Source organism: Lissotriton helveticus, chromosome 4_1 (genome assembly GCF_964261635.1).
Source record: "Lissotriton helveticus chromosome 4_1, aLisHel1.1, whole genome shotgun sequence".
Classification (NCBI taxonomy): domain Eukaryota; kingdom Metazoa; phylum Chordata; class Amphibia; order Caudata; family Salamandridae; genus Lissotriton; species Lissotriton helveticus.
In genome coordinates, this window is record NC_136063.1 from 412,399,544 (window position 1) to 412,417,246 (window position 17,703).

General features: G+C 44.1%; 1 protein-coding gene across 2 annotated transcripts in view; it reads left to right on the forward strand.

The window, feature by feature from the left end:
• Positions 1 to 674: 674 nt before the first annotated feature.
• PABPC1 (poly(A) binding protein cytoplasmic 1) overlaps positions 675 to 17,703 on the forward strand; it is a 486,449-nt gene continuing 469,420 nt past the window's right edge. The window contains exons 1-2 of one of the 2 annotated variants that reach the window (XM_078686948.1): positions 675 to 1,318; positions 2,290 to 2,520. In XM_078686948.1, the coding sequence (XP_078543074.1) occupies positions 2,328 to 2,520 (193 nt within the window). In that variant the 5' untranslated portion in view covers positions 675 to 1,318; positions 2,290 to 2,327. Of the gene's footprint in view, positions 1,319 to 1,387; positions 1,519 to 2,289; positions 2,521 to 17,703 lie in introns of those variants that run through there. The other variant, XM_078686946.1, reaches the window with a different exon arrangement.

Consider the following 17,703-nt stretch of genomic DNA (forward strand, 5'->3'; position numbering starts at 1 on the left):
TTATTTGGAGCCCTACACATACTCTGGTTTAGCAAAGGTCAGAATTATCTGGCCCACTTAAAATCAGAGCTTAAATGTCAACAAATGTATTCGGTTTTAATATAGGTGTCCACAGAGTACGCAGTTGCATTACCTAAATGTTGTAAGCGTCTTACTAAAGAAATGGCATAAAACAAAAATTGTATTATATCAGCATGAAAGGTAAAAAAAACTGAATAAAGTGCAAGCAAGAATACAAAATTAGTGTAAAATAATAAACAACATCACTACTGTATTGTTTAGCAAAACGTTTCATGAATATTGCATTCCCATCCCGATTTTGAGCTATTTTTTCAGCCAATGTAGTACAAGGGAGGGTGTAGGTGTTCATCGTTCTAGTGTTCGTCCATGTTTGTAGGGTGAAATGTAAACACTTCCGCTTTAATGATCTCATCACGTTAACTAGCCATCAGGAAGTGAAATATGGGTTTATTTCTAGTTCACACTGGATGTTTACCCAGTTCCACGTTTAGGGTGTTAACCCATCTACACGTTTGTGGTGAACGACCTTGGCTGCGTTTTAACTGCATAATCGTTGTCGAACACAAATGTGTCTTTAAAGCAAATACGTCTAATGTGGCAGTTCTGTTCAAATATGGCTGCCACTGGTAGTGGAGCTTGGCGTAAGAAAAGTCGTTCCAACATGGCTGCAAACGGACGGAGATAACGATAGCAAGCAACGTGCTCGGGGAGTGTTCGAAGATGTCCGCACATAGCGGCAATGACGAGAATAAGTTGCGAGTCCATTCTCTTCCACTGTTCGCGGTTTAAACGCAGCACACAAAAGCCATGCATCACTGTACGGTCTTCGATTATCCCACGAAGTACTTTTTCCGAGTCCGCAATGAGAGTGTCAGCACCCGCAAAGAATCAACTTCCGGTGTCTAGGTAGGCGTGTTGACGTCAGGTGGAGACGTACGTATAAATAGTGCGTGTGCGCGGGCCGGCCCTCTTCCCTATACCCCGGCTGTTAGTGCTGTGTGTGTGAGTGTGTGCTCCTGGCCTCGGCACACATTTCTTATTATTAAAAAATAAAAAAACAAAAAAAAAGCACAAAATCTAAAACTTTCATAAAAAGTCTTTAATTTCTTTTCCTGACCCAAAAAATCGAGTATCAAAAAACTGAAAGAGAATCAAACCAACAGCCGGTGAAGCGAAGAATCCGAGCCTCCAGGACCCCAGTAGCGAACGCAGGAATTTGGCAGCAGCCTACGGACGAATTCGTCGCGTTTGAATTTCAACCTCAACCGACGCAGCCGCGCGTGATCCCGCGGAACCGGTAACGTTTGCATGCCCGTCGCAATGTCTGTCACGCGGCCCTGTCCTCTGAACGCTCTCCGGCCATGAGGAGCCAGGGTGGCACTATGGCCGGCCCTTTTGCTGCCTGGTTTCCCAGGGCTGGCGTAGTTGTGAGATCCAAGGACGAAGCCGTACTGGCTAAGTAGCCTGTGGCCCAGACTATCCGCCTGTACTCGATAGGTGGGTGTGTTCTGCATATGGATACCGAACCGATCTACAATACAGTCGCATAGGTTGTGTTCTGCATATGGATACTGAACCGATCTGGAATACAGTCGCGTAGGATCAATTGGTGCAGTGACACCGAGGCACACTGAACCTTGTTTATTGATTTATTTTACATTTGAAAGATTAATCGGGTGGGGGGTCGTGGGGGGTCGGGGGGGGGGGGGGTATATTCCTCCCTTACACTAGAGTGCATGGCACACTGGCCACGCTACTGCTGCAGTACTTGATTGCTCCAATCCTACGAATGTTGAGTGAATTATCATAAAGTCTGTCCGATATGGAGATTCATGCTGCACCGTGGAATGGTGTTCCACGTCAATGGCATCTTTCTCGTGCTTGTTTTCCCTGTGTGGACATCCGCATCTGCCCCCGAGATGTGTGTATGTTTGTGTAGCCTGTGCATTTCAGCCTGGTGCAGGGAGGATTGCACATGTTAGAACTACCATGTATTGTTTTTGTCATGGTGGGTGTTGTCTGTGAGCATTATCCTGGAAGGCGAGTTACTATGACTGTTGAGTGGCTATGTGGGTTTCTCCTTCATACTACCGTTACTAATAACCCTAGTGTCAGAAAACTACCCGCTCTCCATGCATATAAGGGCCGTCTGACCCCCCACACCCCCCTTTTTTTTTTGTTGGACGACACATTTTTCCTAGCTTGTACGGATAATATTCTTTGCCTGCGAGACTTCTGTGTGGGTGACTGTTTCATTTTCTTCTGCAGAGAAGGTTGAGCGTCTGGTGCTGCCCTCCCTGTGCAGGATGAATCCGAGCGCCCCTAGTTACCCGATGGCCTCGCTCTACGTGGGGGACCTGCACCAAGACGTAACAGAGGCCATGCTTTATGAGAAGTTTAGCCCGGCCGGGCCCATCCTCTCGATTCGAGTCTGCAGGGACATGATCACTCGCCGCTCTCTGGGCTATGCTTATGTCAACTTTCAGCAGCCGGCCGACGGTAAGTGCCACACGACTCTGGCATAGTATTTTATCACAAATGTCTTGTACCTGTGCTGTTGCACTGTTTGAAAACCCTTGTACGATACACGCGTTTACTGCAAGTGGGAGGGGCTTGCGTTTTTGCAGAAGTGGGATACTTTTATATATGTAGTGCTTGATCGTTGCCTCTGCTGTTTTCCTTATGCCTAGAAGTCGTGTGTTACAGAAGTACATAGGTTAATGGGCAGCTGAGCAGTTGCTTTACGAAGACAGTTTTGCCATTGTAGCGAGTGTCGTATAGTGTGACTGATTTATTCTGCCATGTTAGCGTAGAACACGTAGTATCGATAATTATTGTTGCATTATTAAATGGCAATGTAGAATTGTGTTAAAGTATGCGCCTTTTTTTTATTTTTGCAGTGAGCCATAGAGCAGAGAAATGTGCTTAATTTCAGTGTTGATATCCAATAATTATCCAAATGGATTATTTTACTGTGTCTGACTTACTTTGCACGTTCCAGAGGCTGGGTCTGTCTTGTGTTTTTATTTCAAGAAATGTCTAGGGCGTTTAGAAAACACACGTACGTGTTTTGATTGTGCTCAGATGCTCCTATACATACACGAATACAATAAATATTTGTTTGCCAGTATTGTATTTTCCCAAGTACTTTTATTATAACATTTATCTTACTGGTTAGATATGTGGGCACAGCGAATCGAGGCAGCAGCTGTGTGCCTTCATGACTACCCGATTGAATTGTGTTGCAGTTACATGTGACTTATGTCCGGGTCTTATGTCCTGTTGGGATTGCATTTCTGGCACAGTAAATATATGCATACCGTTAAACGATTTTGCCAAACTTTACGTTTTACGAGCCAAGTATAGTCTGCCCTTGCTGTAAATGTTTTCTCGTTTTACTTCCACCGTGCCAGTTCTGAAAAGGGTCGTAGTTAAAGCCCTCAGTGATTAGCATAAATTAAATGTTCCTATTTCCTATGTTACCGATTGAATACCACTTTAAGCGGAATGCCTTCCTGGCTGGTCTAATAATCTTGAAGGGACATGTCTTAAATCGAAGATTCACTACTTCAAGGAGCCTGGATTATAGAACCATCTTTTCGAGATGGCTGTGCAATTTTTGTCGGTGCTGTTACAATATTATGGACATTAACAGTTAATGTCTCTCATTAGGATTTCACTTTATAACACTTTAATTCTCTTCTCTCTTTCGGTAATGTCAAATGTGCTGATATTTAAACGACAATGAATTCAGGTTCTGTACAGGTGTGAAACACTTAACTGCCATATTAATTAACTCATGAGTGGACCAAAGTTTTTCGACCCCTTTGACCGTGAAACATGTGGTGTGTGCTATTTATCTGATCCAGTAAATTCAGGTTGTATTTGGTATGACACATCGCAACCTCTCTGGACCACTCATAATTATGTCCCAAGCATTGCTCCAGAATGAAAGTATTATTGTAGAGATTTCAGTGAGAACTCATTTACGTGGCGTTTTTGTTTACATGTTGCTTTGGGCCTGCTCCATTTTAATCATTGACGTTCTTCACTAGGCTGTCATTTCATTTCATAAAGCTTTATTCGGAACATTAAAAAACATGTCCATAAAAGCACATACAGTAGCAGAAACAAACATTTCATTTAAAAGAAAAACACATAATACATATATCCTGAGGGGGGTGGAATAAATATTTAAAATGGTTAAAAACACATACTTTTCCTGGCGCTAATTGCTTTAAGCAAAAATGTAGCAGTAAAAAAGCAAATGTCCGGGTGGTGTAAATTAAAAAGCAGTTTCATAGAGTCCACAATTGTTCTCACTCCAAATCTTTTCAACATCGGCTTTAGGAAGAGTTTCCGTAGTTCACTATACAGTTCGCATGATAAAAGAAAGTGCTTCGTGCTCTGTTCCGTTTTATTATCACATGCACAGGGTCCATTAGGGCGCACTTTAATATTAGGACACGCAACAAGATAATGTACTGTTCCCATCCTCATTCTGGTTAGTACAAACTGATGCGAAGTTCTGGTTACATGTGACAAATACGGATGAAATCCAGTAAAATCATTCATGCTATTGTATAGTATACATGTGGATAGTTTAGAATCCTTCAAAAATTGCCTTTCATTGCAATAGTTCAGAAAAGTTATTTTCATATTCAATTTGGAGATATCCAAGATACTGTATGGATCATTGATCACATTAAGCCTAAAAACCTTTTGGGAACATTCAATAATGTATTTAATCCAAGGGATCTTTAAATGCTGATCTAAGGAGAGGCAATCCTCAATAATAGCTCTGTTCAAAGAGGTGCCGTCGCTCAACCAAATAGAGCGCCATAATAATAGGGGTCTTAACATGATCATATCACCTAGTGATTGAATCCCCAGTTCCTTATGAGCCAAGGTGTTGGAGGTAGATTTGGGTAAACATAGGAGCCTTTTCAGGAAATTGTTCTCCTCCACCTGGAGGCTCCCCGCTGGTGACACACCCCAAACACCAGTCCCATAAAGGGCTGCAGAAAGACATCTTGCTTGATAGATTTTTAGCATGTCTTTAATTCGTCTACTCCCCAACTTCTTGGCAAAAACAAAGACCCCATTAGCACTCCTAATCATCTTTGTTTTAACAACTTTGTGTTCAGTATCCCAGCTACCGTTTTTTGAAAAAGTAATTCCCAAATAACAGAAGTTTTCAACTGTTTGGACCGGTTCACCATCAATAAAATAATGGGATTTGCTTTTCGTTTTAGCTCGTCCAGGCCCACACTCCATCACATATGTTTTTGATTTATTAATCACCAGCTTCCTATTTTTGATGAACTGCACAAAGCAGTTCATCAAACGTTGAAGACCCAGGGTAGTCCTGGACAGTAGCACGGCGTCATCAGCATAGAGTAACACAGGAATATTTAAATTGTTAACTCTAGGGGCATCCGCCGTGACTGTCTGCAGGACAGAATCTACCTCGTTTATGAAGAGGGTAAAAAGCAGGGGTGCTAAAACACACCCCTGTCTAATTCCCCTCCCGATCCTGAACTTAGTCGTACACTCCCCGTTAGATCCATATCAAACACTGGTGCTGAGCTTTTCATACAGGCGGGCCAGGAAATATATTATACCTTCGGGAGCCCCCATTTCTAACAGTTTGGTCCATAATATAGCATGGTCTACCAAATCAAAAGCGCTGCTTAGATCAGCAAAACATAAATAAAGCGACCCTTTTTTGGCCTGTGTATATTTCCCTACCAGGAGCTCTAGATTCAGACACTGCTCAATGGTACCACGTCCTTTTCTGAATCCATACTGGCAGTTAGTTAGGATCTCATTAGTTTCTGCCCATTCCTCTAGTCTTACTAAAAGGACCCGACTCATAATTTTGACAGATGAGTCCAGTAAGGATATTGGTCGATAATTTTTGGCGTCGCCTCGGTCACCTTTCTTATAAATAGGGACGATTATTGATTCTTCCCATGTAGACGGTATTTTACAGCAAATAGCTGCATTGAAGGTTTTAGCCAACAATGGGCCCCAAATCTCCGGAGCGGTCTTATACACGTCTACGGGCACGCCATCAGGTCCCTGGGCCTTCTCTCCCTTACTGGCTCTTATGCTAACCATAACCTCATCTATGGAGATATTCAAGGCTATGATAGGCCACCCTTCTCCATTGGAAACCGGCCTATTACTCGAGTCAAAAATAGTGGAAAAATGTTGGATCCAAGATTCCATACTCACATTAGATGTGAGTTCTGGTACCCTTTCGTCTTTTAGGAATGGGCTATTTACCGTAGACCAAAACAGAGTACAGTTCTTCAATTCTGCTGCTTGTATAAGGTTATCCCACGCTTCCTGCTGTAATTCAGTTTTTCTGCGTTTAAGGATCAAATTATAATCCTGCCTAAGTTGGATCACCTGATCCTTATCTCTTGGTCTAACTGCTAAAGCCACTTTAAGATCCCTCCGGGCAATAGAGCAAGCATGATCAAACCATCCTCTTTTATATTTACTCTTATGCCCAACCTCTTTGGTAAACTTCTTACTGATGGTTGAATTAATTCTATCGAAGTGGTCAATACTAGCGGCCGAGGTTTCATCCTGTTCTAAAATTGCCGTGATTTCCATCAGACCACTAGAAATAATGGAATCCGATGTTATATCCGCTTTTTCTCCCTTCCACCTCAACCTATATCCATTCTGCCTATGGGGTTCGATATTAACAATACTACCCTGTTCGCGTATACAGACATCTTTCCATATTGTTACTTTGGCAGTTAAACAGTTATGATCACTTAACATAACATCAACCACATTGGGCACCGAACATAACGGGATAAGTGTTGAAGACATGCATATATAAAATCAATAATAGTGTTAGCGCCCCTTCCTTTAAAAGTCGGTATATTTTCACCTGCATAGTTAGTAGCATTTTCCATAATTTCCATATCATAATCAATCAGAAAGTTATTCAGGGTCTCTCCATAAAGGTGATGGGGGAAGTGGACATCAGCATCCCCCAAGTGGTTGTACACACCGCATAACTTCTGAGATGATAATGGACATACTGAGACATTAAAATCCCCCACAAAAATAAATTCAAAAACTCCATTAAAATTTTTAACACAAATATTCAATGCCCTATCTAATTCATTAATTGGAACATGTCTAGTGCCATCAAATATATTGTTGTAGAAATTTATCAAAAGTATATTTCTACCTGCTTCTTGTGTTAGCCATAAAATTTGTGAATGAGCCCCCACTTTTATATACTTTTTCACCAGGATAGGTAATTTGACTGAGATCAACACCAACAACCCTACTTTAGCTCTACCATGGGTTGAGGCCAATGCAGGAAGTTCGTAGGATACGAAACCATCAATGCCATTACATTTTTTACACCACGTTTCCTGAAGGCAAAGAATATCGAATAGGTTCACAAAATCTTTCCATCCTAACATATCTTCCTTGGCCACTAAGCCTGCAATATTCCAGCTGGCAATGTAACAAATTACACTATCACTCTCATGGCTAACAATAGGTGGTTCATCTCTATGTATGGGCATGTTATTTTCTTTATTAAAAAGCTCTATGTTATGCAATGATTTTGAGACTTCTTCCCATATCAGCATACAGTCTACAATCACATTATTCTCCAATTCATTTACAGAAATAATTTCTTCTCCATGATTGATACTATTTGCATCACCCCGAGAAAAATCAATCTCATGTCAATCATTTTGATCTAAAAAACTCAATGATTGAAACCTGTTCTGGATAGGGACTTGATAAATCATCTCACTAACAGGCAAAGAGGTACTACCATAGGTTATAAATGGGTTGGGGGTATGTGTTATGAATTTATTCCCGCCAGTCACAGAATTCACTGTATACATCGGCGGGGTAAATGTACCATCCTGAAAACCAGGACAGACATTAGACAACACTGATCTATTCATAAAAGATGGATATGTAAAATTACTCGTAGCCCCCTCTCCACAGTTAACAGACTGCGGCCTACTAAGGTGATTGTAGAAATAGCCCAGTGGTCTAGCAACTACGTCTGTCTCTGCTTGCGTGATTGAAGCTGCTCTAAGCAAAACAGTCGCAACGTGTTGCGGGTGCTTCAAATTAATAATCACACAATCACCCTCACATGTCTTTTTGGTGTTACCAATCCAGTTGACTCTTCTGATAGAGATAATTTGGTCAGAGTAGCCGACTGGATAACCACAGTGGCGGTTTAACCAGGAGATTGTTTTATTCCTTAGAGATTCCGCTGACTCCTGGGCAGTAGGGACCTGTGTTAAGATCGGGACATTAGTCAAGACCACGACATAGGGTACACAATCGGGTGGGAGATCTACAGGACGCCTACAAGTCCGCATGGGTACCCCGTTAGTTCCCCCTGAAACAGCAGGTAAGGTTAATACCGCTGGTACCGGGGCTTTCTTAGGAACTGATATAGGTCTAACATCGTTCTGTAAAGTACCCGATGTTGTACTTATTGACCCAGCAATTTGTTGCCTTAAAGGTCTACCTGCCTCCCGGGCCATAATTGGTGTTGGTGCAGGTGCAGGAGCAGGTAACTCTCTAGGTAATTGTTCCCTAATGTTAGTGGGAGGGGCATTATTTATGGGTCGTGGTTGTGACTGCACCCTATCCTTTGTAGGGACAGAGGTTAAGCACGCTGGTATTTTAATATCTAGTATACATTTTTCCAGTTTATCAGCATGCTGGTCCACCTCAGCCCTTAGTCTTACTATTTCCGCCCGCAGATCATTAATTTTGGTTAACAAGGGCTCTACCACCGTATTAAATTTACTGTTGATAATACTTACAAGTAAGTCAATTTGATCGGGCTTGATGGAAACAGTTATCATTTACTAATGACCCTATTTCCTCAGCACTTTCCTTGTGTATGGCATCTTTTTTATTCTTTCGAGTAGAATTATGACCCCGCTTAGGTGCCGTTTTCCTACAGGCTCGCATAAATTTAGTAGCCCTGACGGAATGCTGGGGGGTACCCCCAGGGTACTCACATGGGTCATCTTCCACCCTTATTGAATTATCTAGTGCCATAGTTAAATCAACATTATCACCAATATTATTATGCTCCACCGCAATGTCTGTCTCATTGTCTGTCTCATTGGCGATGATATCAGCATTATTAGGATCCGCAGATGAAATCAATGGGAGGTCTGAAACAGTACTTTTTCCCAGCGATTTCCTTCTGTCGCTATTAATTCTGGAGACTACTTTCAACAAATAGTTGTCCGGTAGAGTTGTTTGAACTGACATTATGGGGTTGATCAGAGGTCTCAAATAATTATTTGTATGTAAAACAAGTTATTTCCACAATTATTCACCTATAAATACTCACTGGTTAAACCAAAGGGGGGTTGCCCGGCCCGGCCTCTTCTGGCCCCTGACGGCCACAGAAGGCCCGCCCTCTGCCCGGCGACACCCGCGCGCGTCCCGCGACGCGGGAGGTGTACCATGCTGTTAAGCGCTAGCGGGCGCTGCGTGAGCGTCACAGGAGAGCCGAGGTGCCGGGGCTGCTGGGGAGTGTAGTACTATGCTGCCTGTTCCCCTCACGGCAATGGGAGACTGATGCTGGCCGTTCCCCTCACGGCTGGATTGACCAGGGCGTCGGACGTTCCCCTCACGGCACACAGGTAGGTCTGGATGGCTTCCCCCACTCCCCGCTCGGTGCACCACGCTGTTAAGCGCTAGCGGGCGCTGCGTGAGCGTCACAGGAGCGCCGGGGCTGCTGGGGAGTGTAGTACTATGCTGGCCGTTCCCCTCACGGCAATGAGAGACTGATGCTGGCCGTTCCCCTCACGGCTGGATTGACCAGGGCGTCGGCCGTTCCCCTCACGGCACACAGGTAGGTCTGGATGGCTTCCCCCACTCGGTGCACCACGCTGTTAAGTGCTAGCGGGCGCTGCGTGAGCGTCACAGGAGCGCCGAGGTGCCGGGGCTGCTGGGGAGTGTAGTACTATGCTGGCCGTTCCCCTCACGGCAATGGGAGACTGATGCTGGCTGTTCCCCTCACGGCTGGATTGACCAGGGCGTCGGCCGTTCCCCTCACGGCACACAGGTAGGTCTGGATGGCTTCCCCCACTCCCCGCTCGGTGCACCACGCTGTTAAGCGCTAGAGGGCGCTGCGTGAGCGTCACAGGAGCGCCGAGGTGCCGGGGCTGCTGGGGAGTGTAGTACTATGCTGGCCGTTCCCCTCACGGCAATGGGAGATTGATGCTGGCCGTTCCCCTCACGGCTGGATTGACCAGGGCGTCGGCCGTTCCCCTCACGGCACATAGGTAGGTCTGGATGGCTTCCATTTACTTGGTCTGGTCTCAGCTCAGTGGAGTATTTATCTCTAATACGAGTCTGTTTCTTACTGCCTCTAGAGTGGCTGCATTGAACTGCATGAGGGACTAATGTGCAACTATAATTTCCCTTTTTTTCTTGATCAAGTGTGTTTAGGCTGCATGTTTTAGCACATTAAAACCTGACCCATACACTGTGCAAGTGTTCGTTAATGTCAAGATTGTAACTTGTCTGAACCTCTCAAAACATTTGATTATGTGCCAAGAACAGTAAATGGGTGCAAATACCTGTTTTTCAGAATCCTTTTAATGTTGCCTAGACAAGTGGTTTTTAACCTGTTGACTTCTGTGCACCCCCCCCCCCCCCCCTCCCCCTAAATCACTACCGGCTACCCCCATCGAATCATTATTGGAATCTGGACACCCCCACTGAGTCATTATTAAATCTGGGGACTGCGGTTTGAGCAATTCTGATGATTTTAACTGCAGAAGAATACAGAAATAAACATTCATCAAACAAATATAGAAATCAATAAATATTTTATTTACTTTAACAAACAGATATAACAAAGTAATACCATTTAAAGGGAAGTTTGGAGATTTCTTAAATTCTTTAGGAAACCCATCATTCATATAACATTCTGTTTGATACACTTGCACTAGTAGCACAAATCAGCCTGAAGATGCCCGCTTAATCTTTGCCTCAAATTTCAAATTCTTTGAGATTTACAAATATTTTAGATTTTTTTGTTGTTGGATTTTGCTTTTTTACTTTTCTATACTCCTTATTAATTTGATATTTAATTTTCGAAGCAGTTGCTGGCCCCCGAGTAGGTGTCATGGACCTCCAGGGGTTCCTGGACCACAAGTTAAGAAACTCTGGCCTAGAGGGCTACTATATTCTCCATGATATTGTCATTTTAGCAATTGAAAGCAACGCTGGTTGATTACCCTTAGTTATAATTGACAAGGAAATGTCTTAATATTTATCAGAACATGATTCTTGTTCCACTCAACTGTCTGTATTGTATCTGTCTGGACCCCACTGGTCATCATTTTGGGTCGGTAAAATCTCTTCATTATGCTTTAGGGCTAGTTTATCTAGCTGCATTAGTTAAACACTTCTGTTACTCTGTTCCCAGAGATGACGGTTAGCATTTATGGCAATGTTATTAAGGCTATGTGACCAGACCGAGAATTGTGTCCAAAGTAAAGCTAGAATAATGTAATTTGCAATGATAGACGATTGTAAACAATAATTTAAGAGAGCATAAGAAATTCAGTTTTGTGTGTAATGGCGAATCATCCACTACTGAACATTGGCTAGTGCCTTATTTTGACCAAAAGTCTAGTGGGATGAGATTTTCCTATGAAGTTGTGCATCAGAAGAGCGTTCTCATTAGTGGTGTGGATATTTACGAAAGTTTAATTTTTTTTCAAGATAACTGCTGGAAGTGTAGTGGTGGGGGGCGCAAAATAAAGCACCAAGCAATTTGATAGCTAGCCTAAGTGTTGAGGTAACCTATTTTGATCTTTTAGGATTCGTTAGTGGACCCAGATTAAGCCTTTTCAAAACATTGTCCTCCATACCCATGCAATTTTAGTTTTAATTTTAAATACAGGAAAATACTGATGTGAGAAATGCAACTAAAGTCTAACACAAGAAGTTTTAAACAACAAAACAGGGCACACCTCTCATGCGCCTCCCAGTCGCACTTCAGGGCTTTGTACAATGGCACGTCTTTATACAGGTACATCCAGTCTGAAGTGCACATGATATATGCGGACCCAATGCATTTCGAGCCTGTATAAAGACGTGCCATTGTACAAAGCCCGGAATAGGCATACAACTGGTGAAAAAGTTTAATAAAAAAATGCAGGCACTACCTTACAGTCTCCGTCGTGATGAAATGAATAATAACAAGTCAAATAAAAGTAATTGGATTAAGGAATGATATCTAAGGCTCACTGAGGAATACCGTGATGAATGGTTTACTTTGAGGGACGAATACCACTTTCTTGCAGTGCGACAGGGAGGCGCATGAGAGGTGTGTCCTGTTTTGTTTAATAACACATTTGCCGCGGTATGAGGCGCCCACGGCTGCTGATCGCACGCATTTACAAAAGGAATCTTGAAGCTGAGTTTCTAAGTTTAAGGGGAGGAGTGCACTCTCACCTATGTTCGTTTAACACTAGAAGTTTAACAGACCTAACCTGGTATTTCCTGCCTTTCTTTTATTTCTGGTCTTGTAACCTCTTTTCAGTTATTTTAATTACCCTGATTGCACTGGTAGCTTTAATGTTTCTTATAAATAAATGTGGAAAGGATCAGTGGTCCTGCATAACCAAGGTATGCAGGTGGATCGGTAGGTGTCTCCCAAATAAAAGACCCTCATACACGTGTTTTTTCAGAGTCGTGTAGCGGTATATGATGTGTCCCCGCTTCTTGTAACACGTGTCCGTGCGTAATCCTTGGGTCAGTTTTTGTTTGTACCCTCCGCCAGGAGGTTGTACCATTAGTTAAAACAGTAGTGATGGTGAATAGGTGAAATAGATGAAATAGTGCTATAAAGGTGTTCTAAAATACCCGGACAGCCAGAGGTTCAACTTTAATATTTCTGGATTCGGGTAGAAGATTAAGGCGTGTCGCTATGGAATTATTTAGGAATTCTAGCGCACTAAACTTGTGAGGTTAAAAGTGGTCGACATGTTTCAGCCTTATCTGCCTGTTGGTCAGTCGGCTTTCCTCAGGACCATAAAGTGATTAAGTGAAAAAAAGAAAAGAAAAAGGTAAATTTATAACCTGATTCGTTTTGTGGTAGTAGGTCACATTGTACCTCTACATTATGTAAGACTGGTCTCCTCAGGAACCAAGGCAGTTAGGGGGAGGCTTCACTCTAGCCTTCAAACACCCGTCTAGCAGCTTGTGCTGTCTCTGCCCTTGGTGACCCGGAATCAAGCTTTAATGTTTCTACAACGCTTTGAATATTTTGCAACTACGCTTTTTACAAACATGTTATTATAAATTCACTCTGCAGTGGTGAATCATAAGCAGTCAGTCAATGCATGCTTTGGTTGTCTTCTTGTGTGTTTCACACCTCAATGTGAGTGTACAGAATTCTTTATAAAAAAAATATAGAAATGAAGTGGTTTTGGTTTGTCCAGTTGGGAACAATCCTGCTTCCATTTGAGGTTTAGAAACCATGTAGCAAGTTGATTTCGTTTTTTTACTTTAATTGAAAAACAAAATGCTTCTTTAGCAAGAAGAACTCTATTCGTTTTGAGATTTTATAGCACTTCTAAGCTGAGACTGTAGTTAATGTATCCTTTTAACTAAATGAATGACTTCTAAAATAAAAAATCAAGCTACCAGCTTGACATTGGAGAATGTCATACAATGTTTATATATACTGTAGGTAATTAAAATATCACACTGTGGGCTTTGTCATTTGGAATTTTGTGTTAATATATCACAGACAAAATGTTTCCTTACAAACCTGTCCGTTATGTTTAGCAATCAGTACTGATCTAATGGAGTCACACCCTTTACAGGACTCTACATGAATGTTCTAACGAAACCTAGTCTGTGTCTAACGTCGGTGTGCTGAAGATGTATAACATAGATCTGTTTTTTGTATGGCTGTGTGGGAGGTTTACTGGATGCTTAAGGTTTTCCATGGATTGCTATTTTTTAGTGCTGTCGAAGCAGATGCATATGGCTCCAGCCCCAGAGTTCATGCACAATATATCCTCTGTAAGGTAGACAAACAGCTGTTGTCAAGTTGCACCAGTTTGGTTACAAAATCTAGTTACACCACTATTGGTCTACAAGCAACAATATGCAGAGTCAAACAAGGTACGTTCTGGCTCCCAAGTTTTCTTTCTATATTTCAGATCACTCTTATCTTACATGGTCCTGAAAACCTAGCCCCAATATGTCCTGTTGTATAATTAGCCTATGATGATGTCCTTGTAATTTTCTCTACAACCACTGCCAGCTTGCAAAACCAACTATCTAAACTTTTATCATTTAACTTTGACAAAGGGCTCATGGTCAACCCAGCTAAAACAAAAATCATGGCTGTTGGAACAAAAGTAAAACTTAGGATTGACATTGACTGATAAACCAATTGACCAGGTAAGACTATCTGGGCATGAATGCAAATACTGCACAGAAAAGGGCTCGATCGGTTAATCAAACCAGATCCGTTAAGTGCTTTGATCAACTATATGATGGTAGAACTCTAATTTCTTCACAAATCCCTCAATACCAAATTAATTCCTGTTTTTCTTAACTCCTCACCGGCGCCGAAACCAAATTCTGTAAGCAAATTCAATAAAATATACATTCATAGTATCTGATCCTAGTTAAAACTACGGTCAGCAACTCTACCTTGTTTAATAAGATCTGATTTCAAGTCTAATGTCAGTGTCTTTACGCAAACCTTTGCTGTCTTTAATTGTTTTTTGTGCCTGTGTGAGTGCTCAGATTAACTCATTTAAAGGTTTAATCCTTGCCGAACTGAATGAAAAACTAGTTAACTTGGATTTAAATTCATTAAATTACACAAAGGTCATAAAAGAACGCAGCCTCCCATCTTTAGGGCTGTTGTCTTTGAGTAGGCAGTCACGTAAACAACTTGTAAGGAACACTTTGATGAACAATAACCTTCCCTGCAGCCTGTGTGCCTCTTTAAAATACAAGCACTCAGTTACTACTTGACACCTATACCTGGCTGTCAAGATTATTTAACTTGCGCTTTAAAACTGCATGTAAAAACAAGCACTTGAGAATTAAGGTCTTGTACATTCAACTCCTGCGGTTTGAAGGATTGTGGCAACTTAATAGCATCAAATCCCAGGAATGCAGACTCTGGTTATTAGGAGAAATCACTGGAAAAAATTATTTGTCTTGGTCCTAAATCAATCACTATATCTTCGCAAGAAGTATTTATGACTGTTTTATTTCTGCTAATGTACGGATTGTCAGATGTATTTACTATGTTTTGCCTTGCAAACAGAAGTCTTTATAACAAAAATCTTCACATTTCTTGAGTTAACCCATGGGTACTCACAAACTTTCTCTCAGGGGCCAAATGTACAGTGTGGTTTGTGTCCGAGGGCCGCACCGGTGGGGGCGGGGTCAGTGGGGGAGGGGGCAGGCTAGATCAACAACAAAAAAACTGACCATGGGGTGGATCACAGGTCCCTGCAGCAGATGCCTTGAGCCACCAGACCCGGCATACACACATCTCTCTCCCTCGCTCTCCCTCCCTCGCTCTCCCTCCCTCGCTCTCCCTCCCTCGCTCTCCCTCTCTCGCTCTCCCTCTCTCGCTCTCCCTCTCTCGCTCTCCCCCCCTCTCTCGCCCCCTCACTCCCACTCCCTTGCTCTTTCCCCTCTGTCTGTCTGTCTCTCTCACTCCCTCTCACTCCCTCTCACTCCCTCTCTCACTCCCTCTCGCCCCCTCTCTCACTCCCTCTCTCTCTCGCCCCCTCTCTCTCTCGCCCCCTCTCTCTCTCGCCCCCTCTCTCTCTCGCCCCCTCTCTCACTCCCTCTCGCCCCCTCTCTCACTCCCTCTCTCTCTCGCCCCCTCTCTCACTCCCTCTCTCTCTCGCCCCCTCTCACTCCCTCCTCTCTCTCACTCCCTCTCGCCCCCTCTCTCTCGCCCCCTCTCTCATTCCCTCCTCTCTCTCACTCCCTCTCGCCCCCTCTCTCTCTCGCCCCCTCTCTCACTCCCTCCTCTCTCTCACTCCCTCCTCTCTCTCTCTCACTCCTCTCTCTCACTCACTCCTCTCTCTCACTCACTCGTCTCTCTCACTCACTCCTCTCTCACTCACTCCTCTCTCTCCTCTCTCTCACTCACTCCTCTCTCTCACTCACTCCTCTCTCACTCACTCCTCTCTCTCACTCACTCCTCTCTCTCACTCACTCCTCTCTCTCACTCACTCCTCTCTCTCACTCACTCCTCTCTCTCACTCACTCCTCTCTCTCACTCACTCCTCTCTCTCACTCACTCCTCTCTCTCTCACCCCTGCTCTGAGATCTTACTCATTACATCTACCTACGCCACCCTCATGCCCGCCAAGGCTGCCGTCTCAACCTCCACAATCCGTGCCTTTACGGCCAGTGGATCGGCCAAGACCAAGGAGACCGAGGTCCTGCTCCGGACGGAACATGTCCAGAGATCATTGTCGGTCGTCTACTAGATTCAGACGACGTCACAGGAGAGACAGGTCCAGGTCCCGCCGCACGGTATTAACCTGCGTCGACACGCCTGGCTGTGTCTGACGTCGCTGAAGCCCGAAGCTCAACAGAGGGTCGCCAATCTGCCCTTTTCTGGAGCGACCCTGTTCGGCAGACATGCGGATGAGGAGATGGCCCCCATGAAGGCGGATACTGAGACCCTGACGGCTGTCGGGTTAGAGAAGCCGAAGGAGCAAAGGAAGACCTACCGCCCGTTCCAAAGGCGGTACGGGGCACAGGGCAGAGGACAGGGTCGGCAGGCTGGACAACAACAGCAGCAGCAACAATACCAGCGGCGACCGTTCCAGAAGCGCCAGAGGGGCAGAGGTGGACAACAGTCCTCCGCAGCGAATAAGGGCCCGGCCGGGTTTAAGCCCTGAGGTGCTACTTCCCCCTCATCCGTTACCCGCTCCGGTGGGGGGAAGCATCCAACATTACCTGGCAGAGTGGAGAAAAATTACTCGGGACAAGTGGGTGCTGAATATTGTTTGCAATGGATACAGTCTTTGTTTGATCAGCCCGCCTTCAGCGATTCCACCCGTTTTCTCGCAGTACTAGCTACGCGAGCCCCAAGCGGAGGCCGATACCCTGTTAAGGAAAATGGCGATAGAAGACGTCCCTATCTCTCAAAGGGGAAAGGGTCTTTACTCACGCTTCTTTCTGGTGCACAAGAAAGACAAGAACGAGTTCAGGCCCATTCTGGATTTACGACAAGCAAACAAATGGATTCACAGGGAGAAGTTCCGCATGCTATCTTTGCACCAGATTTACCCTCAGCTGCAAAGGGGAGACTGGCTCTGCACGATACACCTGCAGGATGCATACTTCCATGTGCCCATCACACAAACACCAGAAGTTCCTGCGATTCTTGGTCGGCACCAATCACTATCAGTACACCGTACTGCCATTTGGACTGAAGTCTGCTCCAAGGACTTTTTCAAAGTGCATGGCAGTGGTGGCAGCACACCTGAGAAAGAACATGGTGTTTGTCTACCCATACCTGGACGATTGGCTGATCAAAGCCTCGCGCTTCCAGGAAGCACAACTGCACTTCAACAGTACGGCCGCTCTGTTGAGCCAGCTAGGTGTGCACATCAACATGTCCAA